General features: G+C 46.1%; 1 protein-coding gene across 1 annotated transcript in view; it reads right to left on the bottom strand.

Annotated features, from left to right (window-relative positions):
- DPY19L1 (dpy-19 like C-mannosyltransferase 1) overlaps window positions 1–24,296 on the bottom strand; it is a 69,075-nt gene extending 44,779 nt beyond the window's left edge. Inside the window, exons 1-6 of the mRNA XM_053661689.1 lie at window positions 23,839–24,296; window positions 11,183–11,207; window positions 10,493–10,580; window positions 8,288–8,425; window positions 5,711–5,831; window positions 5,057–5,150 (exon numbers count right to left, since the gene is read on the bottom strand). Coding sequence (XP_053517664.1) covers window positions 5,057–5,150; window positions 5,711–5,831; window positions 8,288–8,425; window positions 10,493–10,580; window positions 11,183–11,207; window positions 23,839–24,121 — 749 coding nt within the window. The 5' untranslated portion in view covers window positions 24,122–24,296. The remainder of the gene's footprint in view (window positions 1–5,056; window positions 5,151–5,710; window positions 5,832–8,287; window positions 8,426–10,492; window positions 10,581–11,182; window positions 11,208–23,838) is intronic.
- Between the last annotated feature and the right edge of the window lie 2,964 nt (window positions 24,297–27,260).

Genomic DNA, 27,260 nt, shown 5'->3' with positions numbered 1-27,260 from the left:
TGAAAAACGGAGGAGAGGAGCCGAGACAGAGCGAGTGGCCGCAGAGACACTAAGCAGCAGACATTGAACGTGGAGTGCATTTAGAAAGATCATTAAACAGTTTTCTCAAACAACTGTCTCAGTACAATACAGGGAGAGAGAAGGGGTGAGGCATGCAGGACCTGCCCCAGGGACAGTCACTGGTCCCAGGTGCCTTCTGCACCGAGGAGGCCAGAACCAGATGTCCCTCCCCAACTCTCTGCTGTCTGCCTGGAAACAAAAAAGCTCCAAGAGGAGGGCAGCCTGGGTCCCCCACAATGGAAATTATGGTCCGATCTCTAAGAAATCCCACTGGGCAGTGAGTGGGTCCAGTCCACCTCACAACCCTCTGATCACCTCTTACGAGCTATGGCGATCCGAAACATACTTGTCAGGTCAGGTGAAGGAATACCTACCTACCAGGCTGCGAGGACGCTGTCGATGTGGAGAAGCAGACATGCAGATTCAAGGGGACTGGGAGGTGAAGGTGACGGGGGCATGGAAGAGGCGGAAGAAAACCACAAGTTCAAAATTCACTAGAAGCACTGGCCTCTCCCAGAAGGTACAATAAAACACAACGGATAAAACATTCAAACAATAGAGTTTTGAGAAAAGCAGAGACAATGGAAAAGAGAAAGTCGACAAAGGAACAGAGCCAGAAAAAGTCTCCCCCACGAGGGAGGGAGGCAACCCTGTGGTGGACAGAGCCCACAGGGTCCACGGACAAGAACGGAGCAGCATCTGCCACGTGGCGGCCATCAGGACCCAGAGGAGGAGAAAAGGAGCCTGAGAGTGGCCCAGCCTGAGGGAAGCACAAGCCAGCCCTTGGAAGGGACCCACGCAGGACGGGGTCTGACCTCTGGAAAGTTTGTTAGACCCCACAAGACACGGTCTCCATGAAACAAGCTCTGAGGGAAACATTACTCCCAGTGAAACCAGTCTAACCAGGCAAACCAGTAATCAAGTACAAAAGAAAAAATACATTTCCAACGTGCAAGGTACCTTTTTAAAACTCCCTCCACATACTCCTCCTTGGGAACTAACTACCTGAGGACAGGATCCTCCTAAACAAGAGGGTGAACAAGGGAGAAGCCAGAACAGGACCAGCCAGCTGTGACCCCAACACAGGAGGAGAGAAGCACGGAGGTTCTCAGGATGGGGGGGGGGGGCACACGTCCCAGCACTGCTGCCGTGGGGTCCCCAGCACGGCCAACCTGGGGTGGGAGCTGGGGACAGGGGGCCCCAAGAGGGAGGCCCCAGGGCTGGCAGGGGGGAGAGAAGTGAAATGATGGGTTTTATATATTTGCCAAAGTGTAAAGTGAGTATTTTACAGTTCAGCTGTAGATTTAGAATTCACCAGTATATAGACAACTAAGAAAAACAAAACACGGGCAATTATTAACCACAGGAAAAAAGTGGCGACCAGGTGAACATGCGTTTACACTTGACTCAGCAGTGGGCAATATGTGGACGGCATACTAACGTAAACCTGGACCACTGGCTGACATGTTAGACTCTCTGAAGTTTTGAAGACCTTCGAGCGATTTTTCTGGACAAAGGGAAGACTGGGTGATGGGGACGCGTGAAGCAAGGGACTGCCAGTTTGCTTCACCACAAAAGCCAGATAATTCCAAAGTCACACATGTGCACACAAAATAATGATGATTAATTTAAAAACATCCTCATAAGAATCACACCCAGCTGTAGAACACAGTAATTGAAAGAATGTTACTCAATGAACTTATCTGGAGACCTATTGGTATTTGTCAAAGAAAGAGCTATGAGGGAAAAAAATCATAAAAATATTTCAGGTAACATTGAAACATGTTCTTATTCACTGAAATAAAAATGTATTTTATTAATTTGGGTTTAAGAACTATCAGACAAGAAATTAAAAAAAAAAAACCCAAAAAACAAAACAAGACTGAAAACCTGCCAAAATCATTCAAAACTTCCAAGTCAGGGGCACGATTCAATACAAAGGACGACAAATCAGGGAGAGATGTGTGATCACAAACAGAGTCCCAATTATGTCACCTTGCATTCCAATTTGTAAACCAGCAATGAAATGAATGATGCTAAGACACGTGAACAGGTGAAGCAACTATCAGAACGATTGTAACATTAAATGCATGTATGAGAACAACAATGGAGTCAAACAGGATCCTGGTAAATGGCAACACTGGAGCAAGTCAATGCCCACACAGCAAACTAAAATAAACAATGCTTGCAGAAGTATCAGCCTAGGAGGAGCAAATCCTGGCCACCTCAGGACCTTTAGAAAATGAACTGTTCTAGAAAAGAGTGTAACAAACGTCTGGATCCTTCTGAGGACTATGTTCTTTGAAATATTTGTATGAAACTTTTCCATGAAATACAAATACTTCCATCTTTGGAAATGGAATAAACAGCTTTTTCTTCATTATTCAGTGTCTTTAAATACACATTAACTGAAGCTGCAAATAACTGAATCACTACTGGGAAGATATGCAAACGCACTCACAGAGGCAGCAGAACGCAGTGGCTACAGGGCTGCAGGCACACACGCTGCAGCCCGTGCTCCAATCCCCCCTCTGCAACCGACATGCAAGACGGGACCTCAGGAGAGTTCTTCAACATCCTGGTGCCTCGGTTTCCTCATCTATAACATGGTGAACCTATCTCATAGGGCTTATCCTAAGGACTAAATGAGTGGATGATGATAAAGAGCTCAGACTAGAGCTGGGTACACAGTAAGTGCTGTATATGTATTTCTTCCATAAATGAACAGCTCTAAATAAAGGGTAGAATTTACAGAGGAAAGGCAGCAGAGGAGTCCCTTGGAAAAATATTTGCTACACTGGTAAATGCCTATAAAGTTTATGTGATAGATAATATATTATTATTATTGTGCCTTTCATATAGGGCAACCATAAGCCAAGTTGTTCTTTTCTGTAATTTATTTAATTCACTTCATTCTATTAAATCATATTTACTGAGGGCGAGCACTCTCCCATTTCCTTGCAAGCGCTGCCTTATCCATTCTCCCACAGCAGACTCTCAACTCCTTTAGGTCTGCTCCTTCCTACTTAATCACCTCTTAAAAATTCTTCTCTGTATGTGTAACTTCCATTTCACCCCCCCGTGACAACCCTGAAAGACCTTTGTTATAGTATATGTATTTTTACAAGGTAAAGGCAAACCAAAGAACTGGCAGTAACTCTTTCTTCCCACGTCATTTATTCAAATCACAGAAAAACTCTGGAGTTAACAGCTTCCACCCACCATTCCGAGCTCCCACCATGCTCTGCGGCCCTGCAGTCCTACTCCTGGCAGCCCGGCCCAGCCAGGCAGCCCAGGACACTGCAGCAAGGGCTGCACCTTCAGCCTTTGAAATGACAGTTATAAAAGGCGTCTCAGAAAACGATCCTGAATGATGACTTTAATAAGTGCATAGAAATTCTTCTTGCAATGAAAAAAAAGTAGCATCACTGCAGATGAGCAACTCAGCAATAATGTCATGTTCCATATTTTAACTTCTCTTACTTAAAACCTAATCTCCCAAATATAATGAAGCACTCCGTGAGACAGATGAGCAGTGCTCAGCAAGAAGAACAAATGCACCCCAACCCCAGTTTGTGTTCCTTTGTTCATCACGCCCCAGGGCACGCCAGCCCTGTTTTACTCTGCTTGGCCTCCTCTCCTGATCACCTTGAACTTCTGGGTAAGCTGTCTTGTTTCAAACATAAAATTTTTCACATCTTTTTAAAAGATTTATTTATTTTTAGAGAGAGGGGAGGGGAGGAAGAAAGAGAGGGCGAGAAATATCAATGTGTGGTTGCCTCTGGTGCACTGCCCACCGGGAACCTGGCCCATGACCTAGGCATGTGCCCTGACTGGGAACTGAACCTGCAACCCCCTGGTTCGCAGGCCAGTGCTCAACCTACTGAGCCACACTAGCCAGGGCTTTCACATCTTTTAATCATGCATTTTCATTTCAGTCTCCCCCAATTAAATAATGAAAAGAACTTTCTTGGAGCTAAGTCAGAAATATTAGCATCAGAGAATCCAATCTATATGCAAATATATTCTCAGTTGATCTAACAGCTACCTCATCTGATAAATATCTATGAAGGAACAGCCATCTACTCAAATGCTAAGAACTCAACAGGTACCAAGATGAAAATGCCACACTTCCAAAGCAAAGAAGATAATGGGAGAACAGCAGATTCGAACTCATTAACGCAAACTGAAAACCACACATACATACCCATGCTCATACAAAGAATCAGTAAGCAGTAAAATAAAAATTCTAAGGATACTCTCGTGGTAAAATTCAGCAAGTACACAATTTGGAGAATTAGAGAGAGAGAGAGAGAGAAAGAAATAGAAAAACACTTAGAAAATCTTAATCTTTAGTTTTAGGAATGTTGCTTAATTACAAGTAAATTGGGTCAGATAGTAAATACCTGCGTAAAAGATACTTTTATATTAGCCCAGACTGGTGTGGCGAAGTGGACTGAACACGGGCCTGTCAACCGAAGGGTCACCAGTCTGACTCGCAGTCAGGGCACACGCCTGGGTCCCCAGGAAGGAGCACTCGAGAGGCAACCACGCGTTGCTGTTTCTCTCTCCCTCTCTTTCCTCCCCTCTTCCCCTCTCTCTAAAAATTTTTAAAAAACTTAAAAAAAATTTTAAGATATTTTTATTTTAATATTAGCAAAGGGCCATTAACACCATTTGATCATGAGCAGTCCTCCCCTTTATATTTTATGTAAGTAATATGTATTATTTATGTTCAAATGCCTATGGACTACCTGAAATAGATCAAATGTGCCCACCATGTTCTATTTAAGCCTTTAAAATTGTTTTCACTTTTACTGGCCGTGACAATGGTGAAATCATCCAAATGGGGAGTACTTTTATATCTACAAGTAGATGTATTAGAAATGACACTGTTATAAAACTGAACCAAACTTTACTGATAATCCCACTATTTATATTACTCTAGCATACAGTAGTATAAACACAGAAAAATATTCGCAGTGAACAGTCTTACCTTAAATATGTGCCATAAATGAAGAACAATGCCATCATCAGTCCATTTAAAATAAAAATGACAGCAACATAAAAGCAAGCAGGATCTCCCAATCCTTTAAAAATAAACAAAATGTATGTTAAAAAAACTACTATATGTGACTGGCAATTTATAGTAAAAGGTCCTCACTTTGAAAACGGCTGCCCTGGTCCCCACCCACACAACTGCAACACACATGACCGTGCGGCTCACAGTGGAGCTACAGATTCTCAGACATCCCTTCAGCACACGCATGGGGCCCACGCCCCGTCCTGAGCCTGGCTGGGCCTGCGACTACTTCTACAGTGTGCAGACGCCATACTCCGTGACTTCTGAGGCCAGGCCATAACAGGCCACGCAGTGTCCACAGGAGCTGGGTGGCCACAAGGAAAGCCTGGCTACCCTGAGACACATGCAAGAGAAAAGCCCGAGCTGCATGGAAAGGGGACATGCAGGTGGCCCAGGTGACAGTCCCAGGGAGCCCATCCCTGTAGGCACATAGGGTGAGTGTGGCAGCCCCAGGCAATTCTGGTCACCCAGCCACCTGGCTGGAGACACGGCCTCTGACCCCAGGGAGGCCAGGCAGGCCCGCCACCCACCAACCGTGGACCAGGCCTCATGCAGAGCAGAACGTGCCTTCGCAGCTTTCGATAGGGCTGAGTCCTTCTCCTCTGGTCACCGTCCAACATATCTTGGTTTGAATGCCAATCAAGTCCATTATTTTGGTATAAATTCGATACCAGCTGGCTAAAATTACCTAATTTTTAAAAAATAGAGACAACAGGAGAAAAGACATGATGCTCAACAGTTTCCTACTGGAATATTTTTATGACACTTGATAATTTACAAAATTTCCCCTCTGGTAGCAACAGCTGGCATCTTTGAACCTAAGAAGGTGGGCCTCACAGCCCCCAAAACGGGTCCCACCCTGGTGGGTTCCCGCCGTTCACCCACGGGCAACAGTCAAGTTCAGCCAGAGGCACGTAAGATCTCCATTTTCAAAAGCTACAAACCTCGACTAAGGAACATAAAAGAAGATCTGAGCAATTAAAAAGATACTATGTCTTCCTGAATAGGTCTAATTTTCTGAGAAGTGAATTCTCCCTCCAATTAATTTATAAACATAAAATAATACTAATCAAAATCCCAAGAGCCTGCCTGGAACTGTCATCTGGAAGAACCACCACACAGAGACGAAAGAAGGGACTGTCCTCACACACATCAAATGCTTCACTTATGACAAAAACAGTGAGATGCTCGCACAAGAGCAGCCAAACAGATCAGTGTAACCCCTGCCGCGGTGGTGGGCTCCCGCCCACCCTCTTAGGGCTGAGGCCGCCAGGCCTCCACAGCTGGGGAGTGGGGCTCCCGGCCCAACGCTGAGCCCCTCTCTAGAAGCCACCCTCTGGGAAAGGGTAAATTCGCTCAACAGCACCCAAAGACAATGGCATCCTTTGAATGACTAGTTGTACGGCCCTAGCCTCCACAACGGACAACTCCGCAGAGCACTCCCCACTCCAGGGCTGAGGGGGCGGGGCCTGGCTGAGGCCCTGGTTGTGACTGCACCACAGCGCCCCCTCCTGCTCCCTTCTTCCCCCTTCAGGCCCAGACCCCTAGGGCACCCCCTAACTCATCCTGCAGGAAATCTGTCTCAAAATCTGCTTCCCGACCTCAACTTCTGCCACACAAAATACAAAGTCCAAACACAGAAGCAGCATCGATGTATAACAATGCTGTATGTCATGATGCATGAGGGGAGAGGATGGACCACACGGCAAAGTGGCAGGTTCCACAGAGGACCACTGTGAAGAAGGTGAGATTCCCACCCCACACTACACCAAAGCGAATTCCAGATAAGTTAAAGAGGTAAGTAGTAAAAATATAATTACCACAATTAAAAAGAATGAAGATATTTTACACGCATGAATGAAAGAAAAATCATACGTTAAAAAGATTCAGACAGGATACTTCTGTACAGAAAAAGTACATGCACATCATACACAAGGCTGGAAGGCAAACAAAAAGTCAGGAGAAATGTTTTATCCATGTAACATAGTATCAACATCCTCCATGTAATAAATGAGCTCTTAAACAATTGCAAAGGAAAAAGACAAAGGGCATGAAAATACATTTTTAAAAGTGAAGATGCATTTTTTGCTAAATTCATATACACGCAGAGCAAAAAACTAGTCAAATTAGCAAGGATTCAGGTAAACAAGCATCTTCAAAAACACTGCTGGTGGGAATTTCAATCAGTGCGACCTATCTGGAGTGCATTTCGGCAAGAGGCACCACGGTCATTAAAGTGCACATTCTGTTGAACTAAATAGCTCCACATCAGCAAAGCCCTGGTGCAGAAGAATAAGGACGTGTGGAAAGACAGCTTGAAGATCGCTACAGCAGCGTTAGACTACTTTAAAAGGCTGGAAACAAGCAGATTTCTCACAGACGATGAACTAGATACACAATGGTACACTGTGCACACAGCCATTAAAAGGGAAACTGTGGAAGAAGACAAAGGGAAATGGTTACAAATAGTCTGAAAAGACAAAAGGCGTTTATGGAAAGAAAACGGCAGTGCAACCCCATTTTTCTTGTGTCATCCTATTGCTGGTGTACACGGTTATAAAAACTACTGTTAATAAACAGGAAAGCATGGAACTGTGGGGGTTACTTATTGGTCTCTGTCGCCTCATCCATCAGTGGGGCTGACTCGCTGACCCGGAAGTCCAACCCCTCTAGGTCCCCGGAAATGACCGAGAGCCCTGCAGCGCTGCCGCCCAGCCAGGGCCTGTGCCCCTGCAGAGAGTGTCCGTGGTGTCCAGCCGGTGGCATCCGGCAGCAGAATCCTACTAAGAAGGGGGATGCAGGAGTATGGTAACTGGAGAACCGTCCATTCCACCCTCAGTGTCACCGAGGAAGGCCTAGCTGAGCTGGGCCCTGGCGAAGGCTCACGATGTGTCACACCGAGCCCGGGGGCACCGGAGCGGGCCCCACAGTCTCTAACAGATCTCACTGCCCTCCGCCCTCTCCAAGCCCTTCAAAGTCGATGATTTTTTTCATACTCCTTTCCAAGAAAAGATACATTTTCTTTTTAAAAATGAAGTATAATTTAATGTATTAAATCATGCCTTAGATTTAGGATTAGCCTTTAATACAAATTAGCACTTTTTTTTTAAAGTAAGAAAAATCACAAGTGAAGAAGTAACTTACCTCAGGGTAGAGATTGAACCTTTTTAATGTGTTAATGACAAGAGGGTACTCGGTCAGCTTGTCATTCATAATCATCCATACTCCGTTCAAGAAGGAAGGTGCCTCCACAATAGTCTTGAAGTAGGAATAATATAATCCCTGAAATAAGCACAGGTTACAGTTATAATAAAAAGTACAAAAGTACTATACATCTCATTAGCTTTAGAAAAACTTAAAATACACTGTTTTTGAAAAGCAAAGCAATCATGCAAGTTAACAGCTACAATCAATTCCACAGGTTTCTAACCACTGATAAAGTTTTCGGTTGCAAAAATAAAAACCTACATATTTTTGTATAGCCTTGTCTTAACTGAAGCAATTGGGCTCAAAAGAACTTCAAAAATAGTTTCCACATTAAAAAAATTAAATAACTCACCATACATCATTTAAGAAAATCCTATAACCCATATAGTGTAAGCGTAGGAGATTATCTTAGAAACAGAGTGAGTGGTTTACTACGGAACTTAAATTTACCCTGAACCACAAATTCTTCCCTGGCCAAAAATGGTTCCAACTGCTTACTTGAATCCTTGTTTTATAGGTTTAATTTTTGGAATAATGTAAATATCTTGTTTAATTACAAAAAATTTAATCCTTCACTATCAAAAAATTTTTTTAAGAAAAAAATTTACTTTTAAGTTGCAATAGGATTCCCAGTAACTTTAAGATATAATGATTTTATTGAACGTCCCTACTGTAAAGCCAGCTTGAAATGCAAACATAAGTAATTTCAAACCCAAGATTCTGAGACTAACAGAAAAGCTACCAATTTAATGTAAAATGCATGAAATCCTAACTTTGAATTTAAAAATTCAAAGATGAATTAATGGTTCCTTTTTGTTTCCCAATTCCGTTCACTAAACCGCCAACCGAGTAGTGGTGAACATCTCCAGCAACGAAACCGTAGTCTCTCACACCATCCACCATGGAGAGGCAGGGTGCTTCCTGGAAAACCCATGACCCCAGGTCAGGAGACAGGATATCTCAGAGCCCTGGACGTCAGGAAGCTAAGAATACAGGCGCAGTTAGGGGCGCACAGAGCCCACCACCAGGGCTTTCACCGCCTAATGGCAGGTGAGTTCACAGAACATGTGAAAACCCATCAGATCATAATGATGCTCCTACGGAAGGAACTCCACCAGCCACCACGAGAAGATGCAGGGGACTGACTCATTTTTTGGAAAAGTGATAACCGGGAAGAAGCAAGAATTAACCCAATTTACCTGTGTGAAGCACATCTCTAAGAAACCAAATAAGTATCATAGGAAAGTTCTTTATAGAAGAATTATAGTTAATAGTACAGAAAAGGTAATAGAATAGGTAATAACCATTTGGAAGTCCCAATAAAATAACTGACGTAGGCCGATGGCCAGATGATGACAAAAACTACAGCCACTGATCAACCTTGACACACCAGACAGTAAGACAGCCAGATGCGGTGTGTCTCTGTCTGCAGCATCATAAATGCAGAGCATCACTTATGAAGTGCTCTTCCGCCCTCCCTCCAAAATCAAACCTTCAGCTGCAGACACTCTTACCTACTAATTTTCAAGAAACTTGGGACATTGGAACATAATAAATAACATAAATTACTTTGGGTAATTCTATAGGACAAATGGCCAGGATTCTTCAAAAAACAAATAGCAAGGAAAACAAAACAAAAATGGGAAGAGGAATGCATAGATTGAAAGACTTATGAGAGAAATAAGAGATACATCAACTAAATGCATCAATGGTGTAACTGTTTTTGGGTCCTGACTCAAACACACGAGCCCACCAAGTGTAAAAAAAAAAAAAAAAGTCAGTGAGGATATTTAAAGAGTGATTGACACGATGTTATTAAGCAATTGCTGTTGACTGTTTTCTAGTATGACAAGGGTTCATGGTTAACAAAAAAAGTCCTTCCCCAAAGGAACCTGTGAAAAGTCCTTCCGGATGGAAGGACACAGTGTCTGTGGTCTCCTGTGAAGACAGGTGGGCGTTCGGAGGTGCAGCGGAGAGAAAGCCAGGTGCGTCCCCTGGGTCCCCTGGGGCTGACGCCAGGGATTCCAGGACGGAAGGGGTCTACTCCCTCCACTTCGGAACATCTTTCAGAATTTCCATATGAAAACGCTTAAAAATTTTAAATCCCTGAAATGCTACAATCAAATGCCACAGGAGACTAACCATTTCGGTGCGAAACGCCATCTCCCTTTCCAGGGTCGAGAGGTGGGAGAAGTGACGGTCGTTTTCAAACAGGTGTGTGATGTGGCTCCTGCAGAACAAGAGGGCAACAGAGCAACAGTGTGGGGTGCAAACAGGTTGGAAAGAGACACTGAGAGCAAAAGTAAAATAAATAATCTGAAGATAATTTTGTAATAAAACTCAAATGCAATGGTACCCATATTTGTTTCTCTGCTCAGCATGTCTTAAAAGTTATACTAAAATTTCTCTCTATTAAAAAGACCACTCAGATTAGATTTTAAAATCAGAATGAACCAGAACATTTTAAGCCAAGTCCAATAAAATTATAAACCATAAATGTCACTGAGTTACCATTACGGAAATGTCTGATTAATGAAATTCATATTTCTATCCAGAAGATTAAAAAAATTAATCTTCTCAACACGAACACTGCACTAATGTTAAGCAGAGTCTCAAATCTAACCTCTTGAATAATGAATCTCTTTATTAAAAAATTACATTATTCTGACCCTGATTTTTCAATTAAACTACTTTTTCACACTACTGTGTTGCATGTGATAATGTATATTCATCCTTATCACACTGAAATTATTCCCCTACAGCTACGGGAAACAGCGATGGTAAGTCTTTACCATCTGCAGAAAACAGATCACAAGAGAAAAACAATCTTACCAGTGCAATACCGCAGCAAAGGCAGCTGGAAGAAAAAAGAAATGTAAATTACTACATTAACATGAAGAAATGTTTCCAGCTTACAGACAGCCCTCACGCAGGTACTCGTGGTTCAGGAGGTGCAAACGGTGAACTGTTCTGGGGTGGGAGAAGAGCACGCTCTCTTCAAAAGCAGCCCCGGGACTGCTTAAAATACCAGCAGGCTGAATTATAAAGGAATTAAGCATATGTCTACAAATTTTCATTCACTTGCTCTTTCAACAACATACGTGAAGGCCTATTATTTGCCAAAACCTGTACAAGGCACCTTCTGATGGCAATACCCACAAATAGAACCGTGAGGGGAAGAGAACCAGTGATGAGAGGTAACTTGGAATAAGAAATATGTTGACTTCAGGGAACAGCACTGAGATGGAACAACGGTGAACTCTCACTTTTTATATACTGCTGCAATACTGGAATTTTTATGAAAAATTTTACTCTTTTTAAACAAATTTAAAATGAAGTACATAAAGAAGGAAGAGATGGTGAGAGAAAAGAAAAAAAGGCAAGAGACAGGCTATGAGAACTGTTAAAAAATAGACCAAACATGGAATCTCTTGTGCTAAGCCTCGCATCAGCAAACCGAGAGTACTGCCTGGCCCGACAGCAGCTCCAGCTGGCCCAGGAATGTGACCTTTAACTGCCAACCTGGAATCACCTGTCAGAACTAGAGAGGCAGCCGCAGAAAGGCCCTTTCCCTTCCCCTTCGGAGGGCAACCTTGGCTGAAACAACACCTTCTTTGCTTATAATTTCTATCTTACCACTCCTTTTTGCCTTTAAAAGCCTTTCTTTTTCTACCGCCTAGTGGAGCTCCTTTCTATTTGCTGGATGGGATGTCTCCCAATTCGTGAATCATCCAATTACAGCTTTAAAATTTACTCGGTTGAATTCTTGATATTTAGCTGAATAAATAGTTTGCTTTTGTCCAAATACAAAGAACATATTAAGATGAATACAGAAAATACCATTCAATTCTTTTATATCACAAGGTTAATCATACTGCAGTCTTCTGATTAAATAACTACTGAAGAACTGAATGATGAAAATATTCTTAAAATTAAAACCAAACAGCTCAGATATTTTGCTTATTCTTAAAGATGTGTTTAGCTTTAAAAAATACATTTTGCCTAGAAGATATTAGTGGTTAATAAAAATAACGTTACTCTCTAGACTGTTGAAACTGCAAACATTTAACTAGCTTGTCATACGACATTTGTTTGTTTATGCTACTCTGACCTTTGGGAATTCTGAGTCTCTTTCTTGTTGACAAATCTACCATCCACTTTCCTTTTGGTTAATGATTTCACCCCACCATGAGAGAATCTGGGGTTTACTTTCTCAATGATCTAATAATAATGTTCTGAATAAATCACTCTTCCCTCACAACATGCAAATGCCACCTACATCATACTCAAGACTTGTCTTCCTTTGGTAATCCCTTTGAAAATACAACTGGGATTTCATTTATAAATTAATTTGGGAAGAATCTTCATGTTTTCAATGCAAATCCATACACATGATATATACCTTCAAGTATTCATCTTGCCTTTCAACTGCCTTGACAAAAATCCCTTAAGTAGAGTTAATACATATTTTAATACAGAGTCAACTCATACCTCTTGTTACATCTTTCTGGGAATTTAACATTTTTTCTGCTAATACCCACAAAATCAGTTTCTCATTATACATATCAGATATCGTTAATGAATTTTTTCAATTGTATTTATTTTGTATATATTTGTGGCTTATTCACTTAATTATTAGTTGTTAGTCTTTTCTGGTTTATCATCAAGTCTCCACATTACACAATATTATTTAAAAATAATAATGTTGCTCCTATTTTAGAATTTGCAGTTAGTTTCTTCTTCCTGTCTGGCAATAATAAACTTCTAGAATATTCAACGATTCACTAAAAGAAGGCCTCCTGTCTTCTGCTGACTGGAACAGCAGTGCATTTCACATCATGCCTTTAGACTGGCCTTTGACCTTCCCAATTCTGGACCGATAAACAGGATTTCTGAAGGTCATCATCCCCCTACTCCCTCAGAGTACCAGGACTTCTCAGGGGAAGGATGGGAGCACTGAGCAGCCCTGGACACCTTCCTCAGTCCCCTTCATTCCGCTCCTGCGGCCCTGGAGCCAATAATCCTGGGCACCTGAATGGCACTCTTTCGAGTCTCTGGGTCAATTCATAATGTGCCCAATGTTTGAACCCCTTTGTTCATCTCCACTGAGTAGTAATAATCATACAGCTGCTAACACTTGAGTTCTTATTACAAGCCAGGAACTTTCAGTGCTTTACGTGAGCTAAACTCAAAGTATCCTCACAGCTGTCCCATGTGGTGGGAGAGTCCACAATGAAAAACCGAGGCCCACAACACACTGGAGGCCGCCCTCCCCCCCCCCCAAAACACAGCAGGGGTCGAGAGAGGGGTGGAGCAGAGAGGGGCGGGGCAGAGCCACCCACTGCCTGGCCCTTTGGGGGGTGATCAGACAAAGGCCAAAACCTCCTTACTCCCCTTCCCTCTTTTTTTAATATTAAAAATAAAACAAAAAATGTTGTAATTTATCTATTCATAAAGGCAGTACGTTTTATAGAAGCTATTTTTATATAAAAATGTAGAGCTGTGCTTTAATTCATTCAAAATAAAAATAAATTATATGTGTATGTCATTTGAAAATCAAAGCACAAGCAGATACTTACTGCCTTGTGAACGTGTAATTTAAGCATAAACACATGAAATGATAAAAATTTCTGAAGGCATCCGTAAAGAACTTTTCTTGCCTTCATGCCTACAAAATAGATTAAAACTGGTTTTCTCTAAATTTACTCAAGGGGTTATCAAACCCATGTATATTTTTTGGGAGTGTCACAAAACTGACAATCCATTTTTTTCCCATTTTAACTCATATATTTTTCACTCTGAGGTAATGAAGTAAATATAGCAAGTTTTTTTAAAGCAAAACATAAAACTAAGTTTAAAAAAAATCCAAACTTATTCAATAACAAAATGATGTTCAAGAAAGAAGGTTTGCTCTACGGTTGAAATCAGGAGACAACGACCCCAGGCTGGAACTTTGAAGGCTCCGCTGGTTTGCTGGAAGCACGCAAGTTTCCAACACTCGGACACTAAACTGCACACTATACCACGTTCTAATGAAAGAAATTTTGTACCAGATTATATGTCAACTCATATTAAGTTTCTGTGTTCTGGGACTCAAGCAGCCTCCTCACTGCAAATTCTTCTGTTATCGGAATCTCGTTTAAAAAAAACAGAGTGTGACTCCTTGAGGGTAGAAACGATCACCAAACTATAGCACACAGCTGCACACATAGCCAGACTCAAAGGTTTGCTGAATTCATGTGCTTGATATAATTAAGGGGAAATGAAATAATCCCAACTCATGTCCACACAACAAACCAAAGATGAATACACTTTGATTGACGGATACACACACAGGCACAGGCACACACACGTCCGTAATGGTTTGTTTTTCCTTCCCCCCTCAAAAAGGTCACCACTGACTTAGTGCAAATTAGAGCCCCGGTTCCCGCGTTGGGGTGCCCAGAGCTGGAGTGCACTGAGCTGGGGTGCCCAGAGCGGGAAACAGGGCTGCCTGGTTGCAGTTCCTATGGTCCTGCAGCAGCTCCTGCTCCCCTACACGCCACGCCTCCTTTCAGCCCAGAGTAGCCGCAGCCCCCCAGGCCAGTCCTGACCTTTGTTCTGGCCCTTCCGCAGCCCCACCCAGGGCAGTCCAGGGCCTCGCCCCTCTGCCTGGCCACTGGACCACCAGCAGTAGGGGGTGGGCAGGAACAGTGAAAGACATGGGACGGGGGTTTCTTCCTACTGTTCTGATCAATCCTCAAGGGCTCCTAAGCCCCGTTCCCTCTCCACCCAGCACCTAGCCCCCTACCTCTCTCTGCTTCTCCCCCCCAAAGTCTCGGGCCCTCTCCAGTCCTGCCCAGCGCACCAGGATGACCAGGAAGTAGAACCCTGCCATCTGCATTTTTGAGATTCTTCACTGAGTGTTCTGGTTAAACGTCCCAGAGCAGGTCTATGGAGCCTCTTGTGGGGGTGAGGAAAGCCGGCCTCCAGAGGCGCCTCCTCCAAAAGCACACAGCTGGTCAACGGCCAGAACTCTGGGGATCCAGGGGTTCTAAGCCCGAACCTTGGTTTCTCCCTGCCACCCTGAGAGGGGTGGGCATTTGGTGGCCTCCCTTCCCATTGGTGCGCATTTGGTGACCACACCTAGTAACAGTATTTACATGGAGAAATGCATTCTAAGTCCAAAATGACTTGCAAATTTCAAAAACACAACTTACTCCTAGATCGAGGTTAATCCATGCTTAAAGACAGGGTTTTTTAGCCTCCCTAACCTTCAAGTGACAAAATGACAGAAAGGTTATGGATGCCCCTTAACTCTGTTAGGAACGGTTTCCAAGCAAACCTTGAGTGCTACCGTCAGCCCCTTCCTGATATGACTAACAGCTTCTCACTGTTCCTGAGGGTCCTTCCAGAGTGGGTGCTCCTCTCGGGCCAGGGTCCGCAATGGAGAGCACTGCTGTTTCAGGTCGACTTGCCCTGGAGATTGCGGCAGCGTCCGCAAGAACAGACCCAGCGTCTCCTCCTTGTATGCGAAGTGCCCCTTGGCCTCCCAGGGCTCATGCCACAGGCCCCACACAGGAACTGGCCTATTTCCAGTCCATCCCCACCACACAGCCTTTGTGCGGGCTGTGCTGGGCCACAGCCCTCTAAAATACCCAGTGCTTTCCCAATGCTATGCCTGTGCTCCTGCCTGAATAAGCCAAAGGAACGCAAGCAGCCACGGCGTTTGTGACGCTTGTCCTCCACTCCGGGTGCAATGCCTTTACCACAGCCCCCAACCAGCAAGTCTTGTTCACAACAGCTTCCCCTGCTGGAAGGCAAGGGCCTCGAGGCTGAGCTTGTGAGCCTGCACTGAATTCATCATAGTGGCTACACCTCTTGTCACTGGACCAGCCACCTCACTGCATTGAACTGTTAAGTGACTATCACCATGTGAGAGAAATTATAGAATGTACTCAATTAAATAAACAGCTAAACACCTAAACTACATCTAAGCATTCTACACTGCCCAAAGCAGTCCCATTACATAAGGCAAATATCTACAAAACAGTATAATTAATACAGTGAAAAAATATTTCTAATCTATAGTGTCTAGGACAAAACAAAGCCCAGTTTCTGTGCAGTAAACTACGGAGAGAAAAGACAGTCTAGGACCCAGTCTGGGAAAGAAAACAGTCCCATACACCACGAGCTCGGGTCCTTCCTCCTTTCTAGCACCTAGGTTTGCATGTAAGCCACAAGCGCTTCAAAGTCAACAAGTATCTGAATGCCTACTAGGTGCACAGCACATTTTCCCAGGAACCAAGAGCACTAAAGAAATACTAGCCAGTATCTGTGCCCTTGAAGATAAAATCTTTGAGATGTTTTAGGTGCATAAAATAACGAGAGCGCACAGCGGGCACTCGGACAAGGCCTACGGACTGTAAGGAATCTGGGAGGGCAGGTGAGCAACGGCCTTGTCAGGGCAGCTTTGTTGAAGTGGGACGGGGAGGGGGTCTCGTGATGTAATTCCACCTTAGGTGGGACTTACGGTGAGCAGCCAGCAAAGAAGACAGCTAGCTATAAAAAAGCTGGACGATGACTTGGATCCGACATGACAAGAGAATCCCCATCACTGATGTTGATGGTACAGAATATAAATGGTAGTGACAATAATGAGAGAATCTTTACAGAGGGCCCACTCACTATACACAGGGGTGGGCAAAAGGAGGCTTACGGCTGTGAGGGCTCGAGTTCATTCTTGTATTAGTCCTGAGTAACTACATTATTATCATTCTTATTACAACTGTGAACCTCCTCTTGCCGGCTCTACATACAGCGTGTCCGGCTCTCAGAGAGCCACGGACACCAGGATGGGCTTTCAGCAGAGCTTCCCAACCAGAGAGCCTGGGGCTCCCACAACAGGCCAGCCAGAGTCCAGTGACCAAGGGGATGGAGACACTGCAATTCAGGAGGTCACACTAACGTGACCCACATTAGTAATTTTCAGAAAGTAACTTTCTCCTAATTAACAAATGCATTTCAGTATTTTGAGAACAAATAGTTAGATAAAAGATACACCCAAAATAACATGCTAGCTCCATAAATGCATCTGAGCAAGCAGAGCGAGATCGTGTAACTCGAGTGAACACCACGGGGGCCATGTAAAGGCTGCCCATCTGCACTGGAGGAGAGAGACCCACAAACACACCAAGTACACCCAGGCCCATTGTATTCAGCCAGAGACTTTAAGCTCGTTAAAAAATAAACCGGCCCAATTTCAAGACTGTGGATTCTCCCCAAATTGCAAACTGCCGAGGATATCACAGTGTCTTACTTAGCTTTTAAATGATTAAGAAAACTGTGATACTGTTTTTACTATTTTAACAATGTCAAACAACTCACGAACATCATCAAACACAACTTAGTGTTTTAAGTTTTCAAACAACAGCTCCACAAAGACAAAATGGAGACTGACAGGTTAACCCCAAGGATGGAACAGTCAGCGACTGCCCACAGGAGCAGAAGCGGGCCAAGGGTGCGCTTCCTAAAAGAACTAGCAGGTGTGAGAACTTAAGAGGTCACCTTCCCATTAGTGCATTTTTGACAGTTGCCTTAGACTGCGGATCTGAAACCTACAACTTGGCAGATGTGCCAAGACCTTAACTTCAGTCCCAAGCTGCACCCAGTGAACTCACCGATGTGTCTCCTCCCCTGTAAAACTGCAGGAGGTAACCTTTAAGTTCTCGGTTTTTATGGTTTCCATGGAGATCAAAGATGAGAAAAGAATGAGAAATAAGGTCTTAAAACATGTTAAACAGGGGAAAACAGTAGCACTGTACCAGTTACATAAGCACTTATGATTAGCATGAAGACATGGCCAAAGATTCTGAGGTCTGACAGTTCCGTCTGCACTAAAGACGGCCTTCCAGGGGCCAGTGATGACTGCTCGGGAGCCAACGGGAGCGCAGGGCGCAGAGCAGTGACACGCGGGCCAACTTGAGTGGGCAGAGAAACGGGAATACAGCCTCCTGCTCTCAATGGTAACAATCGTCTCCATTTAAAAATGTGTCGGGTGGACAGTTTTCTAACTCACTGGTCACGTGACTGACACCCGTGTTCCGGTCTAGTCAGTGAAGATAAAAGAACCTGCATCCCCGCTCCGTGTGATGAGTCACACTGGAACCTCCGCGGGGACGTCAGTGACTCTGCTATTCTGTCACCACGTGCTGCGGTAAGTTGACATGACAAAACGCCACCCAAGCACTGGTCATGTGTAGTGACAGTGCCAAAAATGCACCTGACAACTAGTTCCTTTGGCAAGAAAGTCAAACGTGAGGAAGAGTGCCCAACACGAAGACCTATGGATTGCTAACTCATATGCATGCAGAAAAAAGAGGTAATGCTGAGAAAATGAACCGTATGTGGAAGCAGAAATAACAATTACAATAGCTGTAGACTTGTGTACTCTGAGAATTAATTATTCTACTTTTTAAGTTTGCTCCTATTCAATGCTTCTTGAATTATGAAAAGTCATTCACGCAGAACTGATTGCCCCTATGGACTGAGACTGCATGGAATCAAAGATCCACACAATGGTGCTGACCTAGAAAGAGTTGTAATTTTTGCTAACATGGATGACTAGTCATGGTTAAAATGGTAACTAAAGAAAACTAACATAAAGTCTTCCCCGGAAGAGTCGCGTTCTAATGGTTTGGGTGAAGTACCATCTGATGGCAAAAGATGAACGAGCAAAACAATTGAGAATCAAGCACCTAAATAATAAAGTCAAAAACTACCCCACCTGGCCATGTGCGCAAGGGTTTACAGTCCCTGAGATAATCTATCTCATTAACATAAACCTCGGCCCCTCCCCTCAGCAGCCCCCTTAGCGTTGGGAAGAACACCAGTTCCTCAAGGAGGCGGGGTTTGTGCTGCAGCACGTGCTGTCCACTTCACAGCCCGAATCTTCTGTTCCACTGGATCTCAGCTGGAATAGAAGCCTTCTATTCCCTAGAAGCCCCCCAGAAGCCTTCTTGCCCTACTTAAAGGGGGTATTTCCTGTTTTTTCTATCTCTGCCACTTGTTTGCTCCACTGCATTTCCTGCAATGTGCATTTTACTTTTATTTATTTGCCCCCACTCCAGATGGAGGCTTCCCAGAGGCAGGAGTGACAGCTGTCCTGTTCTCCATGGTAGTACCCCCCCCAGCAAACGGCACCTGGCCCAGCAGGCATTTGACGACTGGTGGGTGTGAATGAGGCTACATTTTATTTACATTCACATTTTATTATTTAATAAAATGATTCACATTTTATTTATTCTTTACCATAGCCAGGCGAAACACTTATTATCACTGTTTTAAAGATGAGGCAACAAAAAGAAATGTTAGGAGATCTGTATCTTTTAAGTGTAGCAACAGGATCGAGATTTGGGTCAGTACTGAGATGCCTGGCTGTCTCCCATCTGTCCCAGTTCCCAACACCTAGACTCAACCTGCTGCCCCATGCAGCTTCCTCCCCCTTCTGCCCCTTGCAAGTCACCCATCTTTCCAAGGACATGGGCTTCCAGGCTCTCCCAAGTTGCGGATGATAAAAGCAGTATGCCTAAATGTGGCAGTTTCACCTCCCAAGGGACATTTACCAGTATCTGGAAACATCTGGGTTGTCACAACTGGGGAGGGGCTAGGTTTCTGACAGGTGGAGGCCAAGGATGGCTGCTACACATCCCCTGATTTACAGGACAGTGCCCCTTCCCAAAGAAAGAATTATTCGGCCCCAAACGTCCTGGCGCTGAGATTGTGAAGCCCAAACAGTATAGAACCAGCTAAGAGCAGAGGTGCAGGTGCAGTAGACCGCAGGAGTCAGGCAGGTGATGAGAATGAGTCCTGCAGCACCCGCAGAAGGGGATAAACTGTAATTCTTACCACCTATTCAGGCTGCATTTTGCATGGTGCTTGTGTTTTAAACGACATATTTCCTGACAGTCTTTCACTGCCGGCAAGCTTTGTTTTGCACATTTAACTTGTACACTCTTCACTTCCGCAAGGGAGAGCACCCTTTCCATTATTTCTTGAGCCCTCTCCAGCTACCCTTTTGTCTCTCCACATGTGATAAGGGACACAGGCACAAGAAGGATCACTCTTCTCCCAACTCTAATTAAAATAACAGCCACAGATGATAAATGGCAACTCAGAGCCTGTTTCAGCACACAACAGAGGCTAGGAGAAACTTCTGTAAACTGGACCGTGGGCGCAAACTGAAAGGGGGGGGCGAAGATTCACTCAGTTCCGAGGGGATTGCTGCAGAGGAGGGTCGGCTCAAGGATGCCAGATGGTCCGCTTCTGGGGAGAGGCAGGACGTCAGACTTCAAAACTACCCACGCTTCCCCCAGTCCACTCCAACCCCAGACTCCAATGTCATTGGCCAAGTGAGCTGGCTGTTTCAAGTTTCCAGGTGACTCAAATACACAGCCAAGACTGAGCACCACCAGTCTAGTCCAGGTCTCCCATTTTCACGTGTGTGCGAACTGAGGCTCAGAGAAGCTCATGCTCTGTTCAGGCACCTGGCAGGTTTGAAACAGATAAAGTTGGAACGAGCTTCTCCTAAGGCCGTGTTTGCGAAGTATGGGTTGTCACAGCAGATCATGAAATCAGCGTGATGGCTTATACACAGCGCTTTTAAAAAGGGCAGACAAAAATCAATGCAGTGCAGACTATGGGGGCTGGTATTCTCACATGACACTGCTGCTTTGGTTAAATGTACGCACACACGTGGTGAGTCTCGGCTGCCTCTCCAAGTGCATTCTCTGCCCTCCTCTGCTTTGTTCTCAGCCCAGGAGGCTGACCCTACACTACAGATCGCATCCCTGGGGCCCACTCTTCTCGGTCGCCCTGCTCCTAGGCCCAGATCTGGGGTTCAGCTCCTGAGGACGTTCCCCTTCCCCTTCAGGACCCTCTACGAATTCCTTAAGCTCGCTCACAGTCCTGAAAACAGTCGTCTTTATCAAATGCTTCCTGCCAGGACACTGACATACAAAAACAAACACTGCCAGGTGTGCACAGGGCTGCATTTCAGGAGTGTGAGCAGACTTTGGTGTGAACCGTACTGTTTGCTGTGGGTTGTGGTCGGTCCTTCGGACCGCACCACGGCCTCTCCCAGATGACCCCGGGAGCTCCTGGGCGGAGACTTGAAAACTGTTAGCATCAAGTAAATTGTAAATCATGTCCCCAGATAGAAGAGGCATATGTTTATTACAATGGATTTTAAAGTGTTTAACACTGCACTAGGGTGGAAAGGGCCCCCTAGGTAGCCAATGAGCTCCTCACCAGGGCTGAGCACCAATGAAGTACCAGGCTGGGTAGGGATCCTCGTCAGTTTCTAATTCTTAGGCCGTGTGCTTGCATCAAGGAGCATTGTGTTTTAACACTTCTTCTTGAACACCTTACTGAACATAGTAGCTGAAGCCATTCTGTCACAGCAAAGTTCCCAACTAAAGACCCCTCTTGGGCCCAGCTCTCACAGAGAGGGAAGAAGACAGGAAATGAGGCGGCTTTCAAAATGTCCACACTCTGCTCCTCTGCAGGATCCGAGGGTAAAGGGCCAGAGAAAGAACCGAACATCCCAGATCCCATCATTCTCCACAACCATCTCCCAAACTGTCCTGTGGCCTTAGGTGGATGGTCAGCAAGGACAGAAAGTCTCTGGATCTTGATCTGGTCATCTAACCTCCACATACCTGCTGGCCAGCAGCCAGCGTACACCCAAGAGCATGGGACAGTTCCTTTGCTGTACTGTCTTCCACTAGCCAAAGGCGTGAGTCCAGTAAGTGCCACACTGTTACAGTAATACAACTGTATTTAAGTACAGGCATCCCTAAATCCAAGTTTAAACTACCCAGTATAAAAAGAGTCAAAGGAAATACAATTACAAGAAAACAGGCACAAGTGAAAATGGCAAAGGTTATTATCCTGACTTGTTACTGTAACCTTCTGGATGAAGCGACGCCATTCCATGTGTGACTAGAAAACTGTTAATGCTCACACTGGCCAGTCAAGAAAAATGCAGCTTCATCCTGTCACCAGAATGCACTTATTATGCATAAGACTTTATAGCTGCAACTAAAACGCGTTTAATGCTTTAAACACAAAGTGCCTTTCCGTCTATTACCCACCCTGTAGTTCTGCTCCCCGGGACATGCCCGTAAAGTAGGGAGGTGAGAATCCCATGTCACAGAGAAGGAGAGGCTCACAAGGGAAATAACTTGAAACTTACACCAAACTTCACCACTGTCAAGGAAACTGGTGTGTCTCATCCCCTATACCATGCTGCCTCCCCAAGGTGAACTTACCTCTTACCTGCACAGTAAGGCTTTGCAAGCTTGCTACTGAAAAAAAGGAAGAACGTACCATACTAAAATTCGGAATTTTTCTACACTCGACTCTACAATGGGAAAAAAAGTACCCCAATAACAATATCAATCTGAGCCCATTCATTCACATTCACACACACACTCACAGAGCTATGACTGGGTGTTTATAACTGAGTGGCTTCTAAGACGGTGGCTGTGGTCTCAGGAGGAGTTAATATGCTGTGTTCTCTTTCTCGGCCTATACTGAACTGCAGATTCTTTTGGGTCACTAAGGAGTATGAAAGATTATTAAGAGATAAATCACCAACAGTTAAATAATTCAGTAGTCAAAGCCCATCAATGGCATTATATAAGAACGGCAGTGTTAGAGCATTTCACTGGCTGACTTAGAAAAATTAGGCTTATTATCCAAGCTGCTGTAACTTGCCTAATCAGAATGTGTATCAGAAAACGAAGGAAACCTGAGGTCGGTGCACGACCTGGAATGTTTCAACTTTATTGTGTTCGGCGCCTCCTTTCGCATCATCATTATGGTTGGTGCAGGGCGGCGGGAGGAGAGGAGACCTCCACACCAAACGTTCCCCTGTCAGCAGGGAGGATTAAGGTTCCGGCGCCCAAAACACGCTGGAAAGTGACTTGCCGAGGGGAATCACAAATAAAGTGCCATCGGCAGTGTTTGCGGCCAAGAAGAAACAAGGATGCTAAAATTTAATTATAAGTTTAGCAACTTTCTAGGACAGGGAAGGTGCTTTGGCTTTGGGCTCTACGGATCGCTTCCAACCCCAAGCAAAGCACCCTCCGGGGCTGGGGCCAAGATTACCGCGAGGCGGCCGGTGCGCGCCAAACGGCAGTGCCCAAGTCTGGTTAGCGCAGACCTGCCCGTTCGCGGCCCGGCCGGGCAGCTGTTGATCTCGGGGCCATTTTTTAAAAGCAGAGACCGAAAGCGGGTGGAAAGGGAGCCAGGCGGACTGAGTCGGGCGAAAGCCGAGGGAAGGGGAGGAGGAGATAAGGACGTCCCGAGAAAAGTCGGAGAGGGCTGCAAACTGGCGGGGACCGGGGGCGGGGCTGGGCGGCAGGGAAGCTGGAGAGGAGCGGGGGACGGGGACCCGCAGCTCAAAGTTCCGCGTCCGGCGGCGCCCGCGCGATGGGGCTGCTCACCTAACAGGAGCGTGGTCCAGGTTCGGCCGCGCCCCGCGCGCCGCAGGCCCAGCGCCCCGCGCAGCCCGGCCGCCAGGCGCCCCCCCAGGCCGCCCCCGGAGGGCAGTGAGGCAGACTCCGCGCGGGGCCCCTTCCTGCCCGCGGCGCCCTTGCGGCCGGGAGACGGGGGCACGCGCTCGGGCCCCGGGTCCCCGGCGCCCAGCGCCCCCCTCAGCGGCGATGGCGAGGCGCGGGGCGGCTTGGGGGCCGCGTCGCGGTGCTTGTTCCGCGCCTGCAGGACCATCTTGGCATAGTCGCGCCCGCTGGCTGCGCGCGCCCGGACGGCGGCCGGGGCGCCGCTCACTCTCGGCGGAGGGCGGGTCTGTCCCTCCCCGCGGGCCAGGAGGCGGGGAAAACTGCAAGGCCGGGCGGCGGCTGCCGGCCTGGGGCTGCGGCCGGGAGGCGGCGCGGGACCCGCGCGCCCGCCGCCGTTGCTCCGGTTGTCACGGCGACCGTGGAACGCCGGGGGGGGGGGGGGGGGGGGTGGGGACACCCTGCGAGCGGCCCCGCCCCCGCCGCTCCTCCGCGCCGGACGCGCGCCCCGGTCGGCCAGCGCGCACGCGCGGACTTCCGGCGCGGGCGGGAGCCAACCCGGCGGCCGTCCTGGACCCCTGACTAGCTCGGGACCCGCGCTGAAGGCGGCGGTGGCGAGTGCACTGACCGCTTTCCGGGTGCGGCATCCTGTCTCTCTAAAAGTGGCGGGAAGGCAGGGCCTTCTCGGGACCGGGGCCGCTGGTCGAAGTTTTGACCCGATTAAGGCTGCGCGTGGAGCCCTGCGGAGCCCGCGTGGCCCAGGAGGCGCGGCGTGGGGTGTTTGGACCCGGGAAGAAGCTCTCGGGAACAACCGTTCGGGGGCGCTGTGCCTGTGTTCTGCAGCTTCCGGGGCCCCGCCGCTGGAAGGCGAGAGGGTCAAGCCGAGCCCCGTCCCGCATTCATCCTACTACAGTTCCTCCCCTAGTGCGGCCTTGCAACTTAGAGGGTTGAGGAGTGCAGCCCCCTGGGCGTACTCATGCGAAGGACGGTGTAACCCGACTTACAAAGACAGCAAAATTGTCGGTTTCACATGCTGTAACCTTGTGGCTTAAAAGAAAGAAGACAGAACTTTATTTGCTAATACAAAACTTTAACCAAAAACGTATTTTCTTTCACAAAGCCTCGGAATACAGGAGTAAAGGAAGTCAGGGAGGAGGGGAAAGTCCGGGCGGGTCCCAGTTATCCCTCCCCTTCCTCCGCGTTCTTTGCGCAAAGCCTAGCAGCCTCCAGGATAACAACTGAGGAGTTCCAGTCCTGGCTCTGTCCAGTGGCTCGCTCCGAAAAGCTGTCCAGGAGTCCCAGTTTTGGAATTCAAGCCACATCGTTCTGATTTGATTACCTTCATTGTACTTCCAGGGTCTTCACGGGCCTGTAGACACCCACTCAAGTTTCTCTGCCCACAGACTTCTTTATTAGGCAGCTAGTAATTTGCATTCTCTATTATGCCCTTTTAAGGGACAATGAATTCTTTTGTGAAGGGAATTTATTTTGCCATGCTAACTAATAAAATCCTGCATACCTTGCATACTGTGAATTTGGGTTTTCAAATGTCTTCATTGGAGTAGGGAACAACAGTTTTTACACACTTAAAGATAGAAAGTGATAATACAGAATGCTTGGATTCTAAAACAATGTGTCCAATGGATCCCGTGTTATCCTGTTGGATTAATTTTTGACTTATTACCCATTAGAGTAAAAGAAATCTATTTCATTGTCCGTTAAAGGTAATACAAATCATTTGTTGACCGGTTTTCTTTGAATGATTAGGAAAAAAGCACATGGAAAAGAGATTTAATATTGGAAGTATTGGATCACTTATCTGTCCCCTACCCATGGTAGGCATGGATTCAGGAACTGCCTCCCTTAAACTGGTGCTATTGAACCAGGGAAATTTATTCACATGTTGGATGAATAAATGAGTGACTGAGTGAATGAATGAATACAGGTGGTAACACAAGCAGATAGTGATTCACAAGGCTGTGTTCTGTAGAGCACTTAAAAGTCTTGAATTTTTAAAAGACAGACTCTTTCTCAATCTATTGTCCTATAGAGCCCACCCCAGAGCCTGGCTGCCTGCTGCTGGTTGAATTGAGTTGAAAGAGGAAAGGCTGGGGTGCAGATGTGCCCAGAGGGTTTTTCTTAGTTCTCCCAGTGCTGATGAGTTCCTTTTCTTTGCTTGGCTTCCTAGTACAGAATTCCAGAGAGGGGCAGGGTAGCATATTGGGTAAAAACAATAACAACAACAACAAAAATATGGTAACTTTAGGCCCAGGTTCCAGTCTTGGTGCTGACATGTAACAGCCTTGTGACCCTGGCCAAGTTTACTAGACTTTTTTGAGTCCGGTTTCCTCACCCCTAAAATGAAAGTAACAAAAGCATCTCCATGGTAGGTTTGTGAAAATTAAATGTAAGACAATGAATGTAAAGTAGCTAACAATTCCATGGAAGTAATTTTTCCATAAGTGTTCAAAGCAGTGGGTGATGTGTAAAGAAGACAGCAAGTCCTTGGTCCTTGGTCCTCCCAGAGCCTGACGCTCACAGGGCAGGACAGTCCAGGGCTGTGGGAGGCACAGGAAGGAAGCACAGGGGGGCACAGGCATCTGTGTCATCCTTGAGCCAGTCCCCCTGGGATTCACACTCCTCAGCTGCCTGAGCCGCTGACCCTCCCCTGATGTTGCCTGCTTCCCACACGTGCTTGACAAACGATGCCCGCTCAGGGGTCATTAAGCCTGGATAAAATAGTAGGCAATTCCTCTTGCCCTCCTTCCCTCCTGCATCCCCACGCCCAAGAAGGAGGATGTTTCCCACACGGAGAGGATGGTGGGGCAGAAACTGGAACCCTCATGGAAGGTCACAGGTCACATTTCCTTCTGACTTTGTAACAGATCCACCAGAGCAGTGAGGCCGTTTGTTCGTCTCTGCATCCTTAGGCCAGTGCCTGCCACATAGTGGTGGGTGCTGGGAAATAGAAAAAGGAAGAGAAACGAAAAGCTGATTTTAAACACTGTGTTGGGCACTGGGCATGGATGATCCTGTGAACTGGTTCAAGGCTATAATGAATACCGATTAAGCATTGCAGCTACTGACCACCTTCCATGTGGTTTTCTTTCCAGGACTTGCAGGGACACGGGGAAGGCATTGCCTTATGTGACCCTGTCACAATACTGGGCCGAGGCAGACAGGTTCCAAGGACAGGAGCTCCCCGGAGCAACCGCTGAGGAAGAAGCCTGGTCTGGTCCCCTGCGTGGAAACCCAATCTTCCTCTCACTAGAAAAAGCTCCACTTGGAGCATTTCAAATAAAAAAATACTTTTTAATTGAAAAATATTTTTTAAACTTGGGGGATAGAGA

The sequence above is a fragment of the Artibeus jamaicensis genome, unplaced genomic scaffold, assembly GCF_021234435.1.
Source record: "Artibeus jamaicensis isolate MK-2021 breed Jamaican fruit bat unplaced genomic scaffold, CSHL_Jam_final contig_1016, whole genome shotgun sequence".
Taxonomy (NCBI): Eukaryota; Metazoa; Chordata; class Mammalia; order Chiroptera; family Phyllostomidae; genus Artibeus; species Artibeus jamaicensis.
The sequence above is the reverse complement of the archived record's forward strand: the minus strand, read 5'-3'. Positions and strand labels throughout refer to the sequence as shown.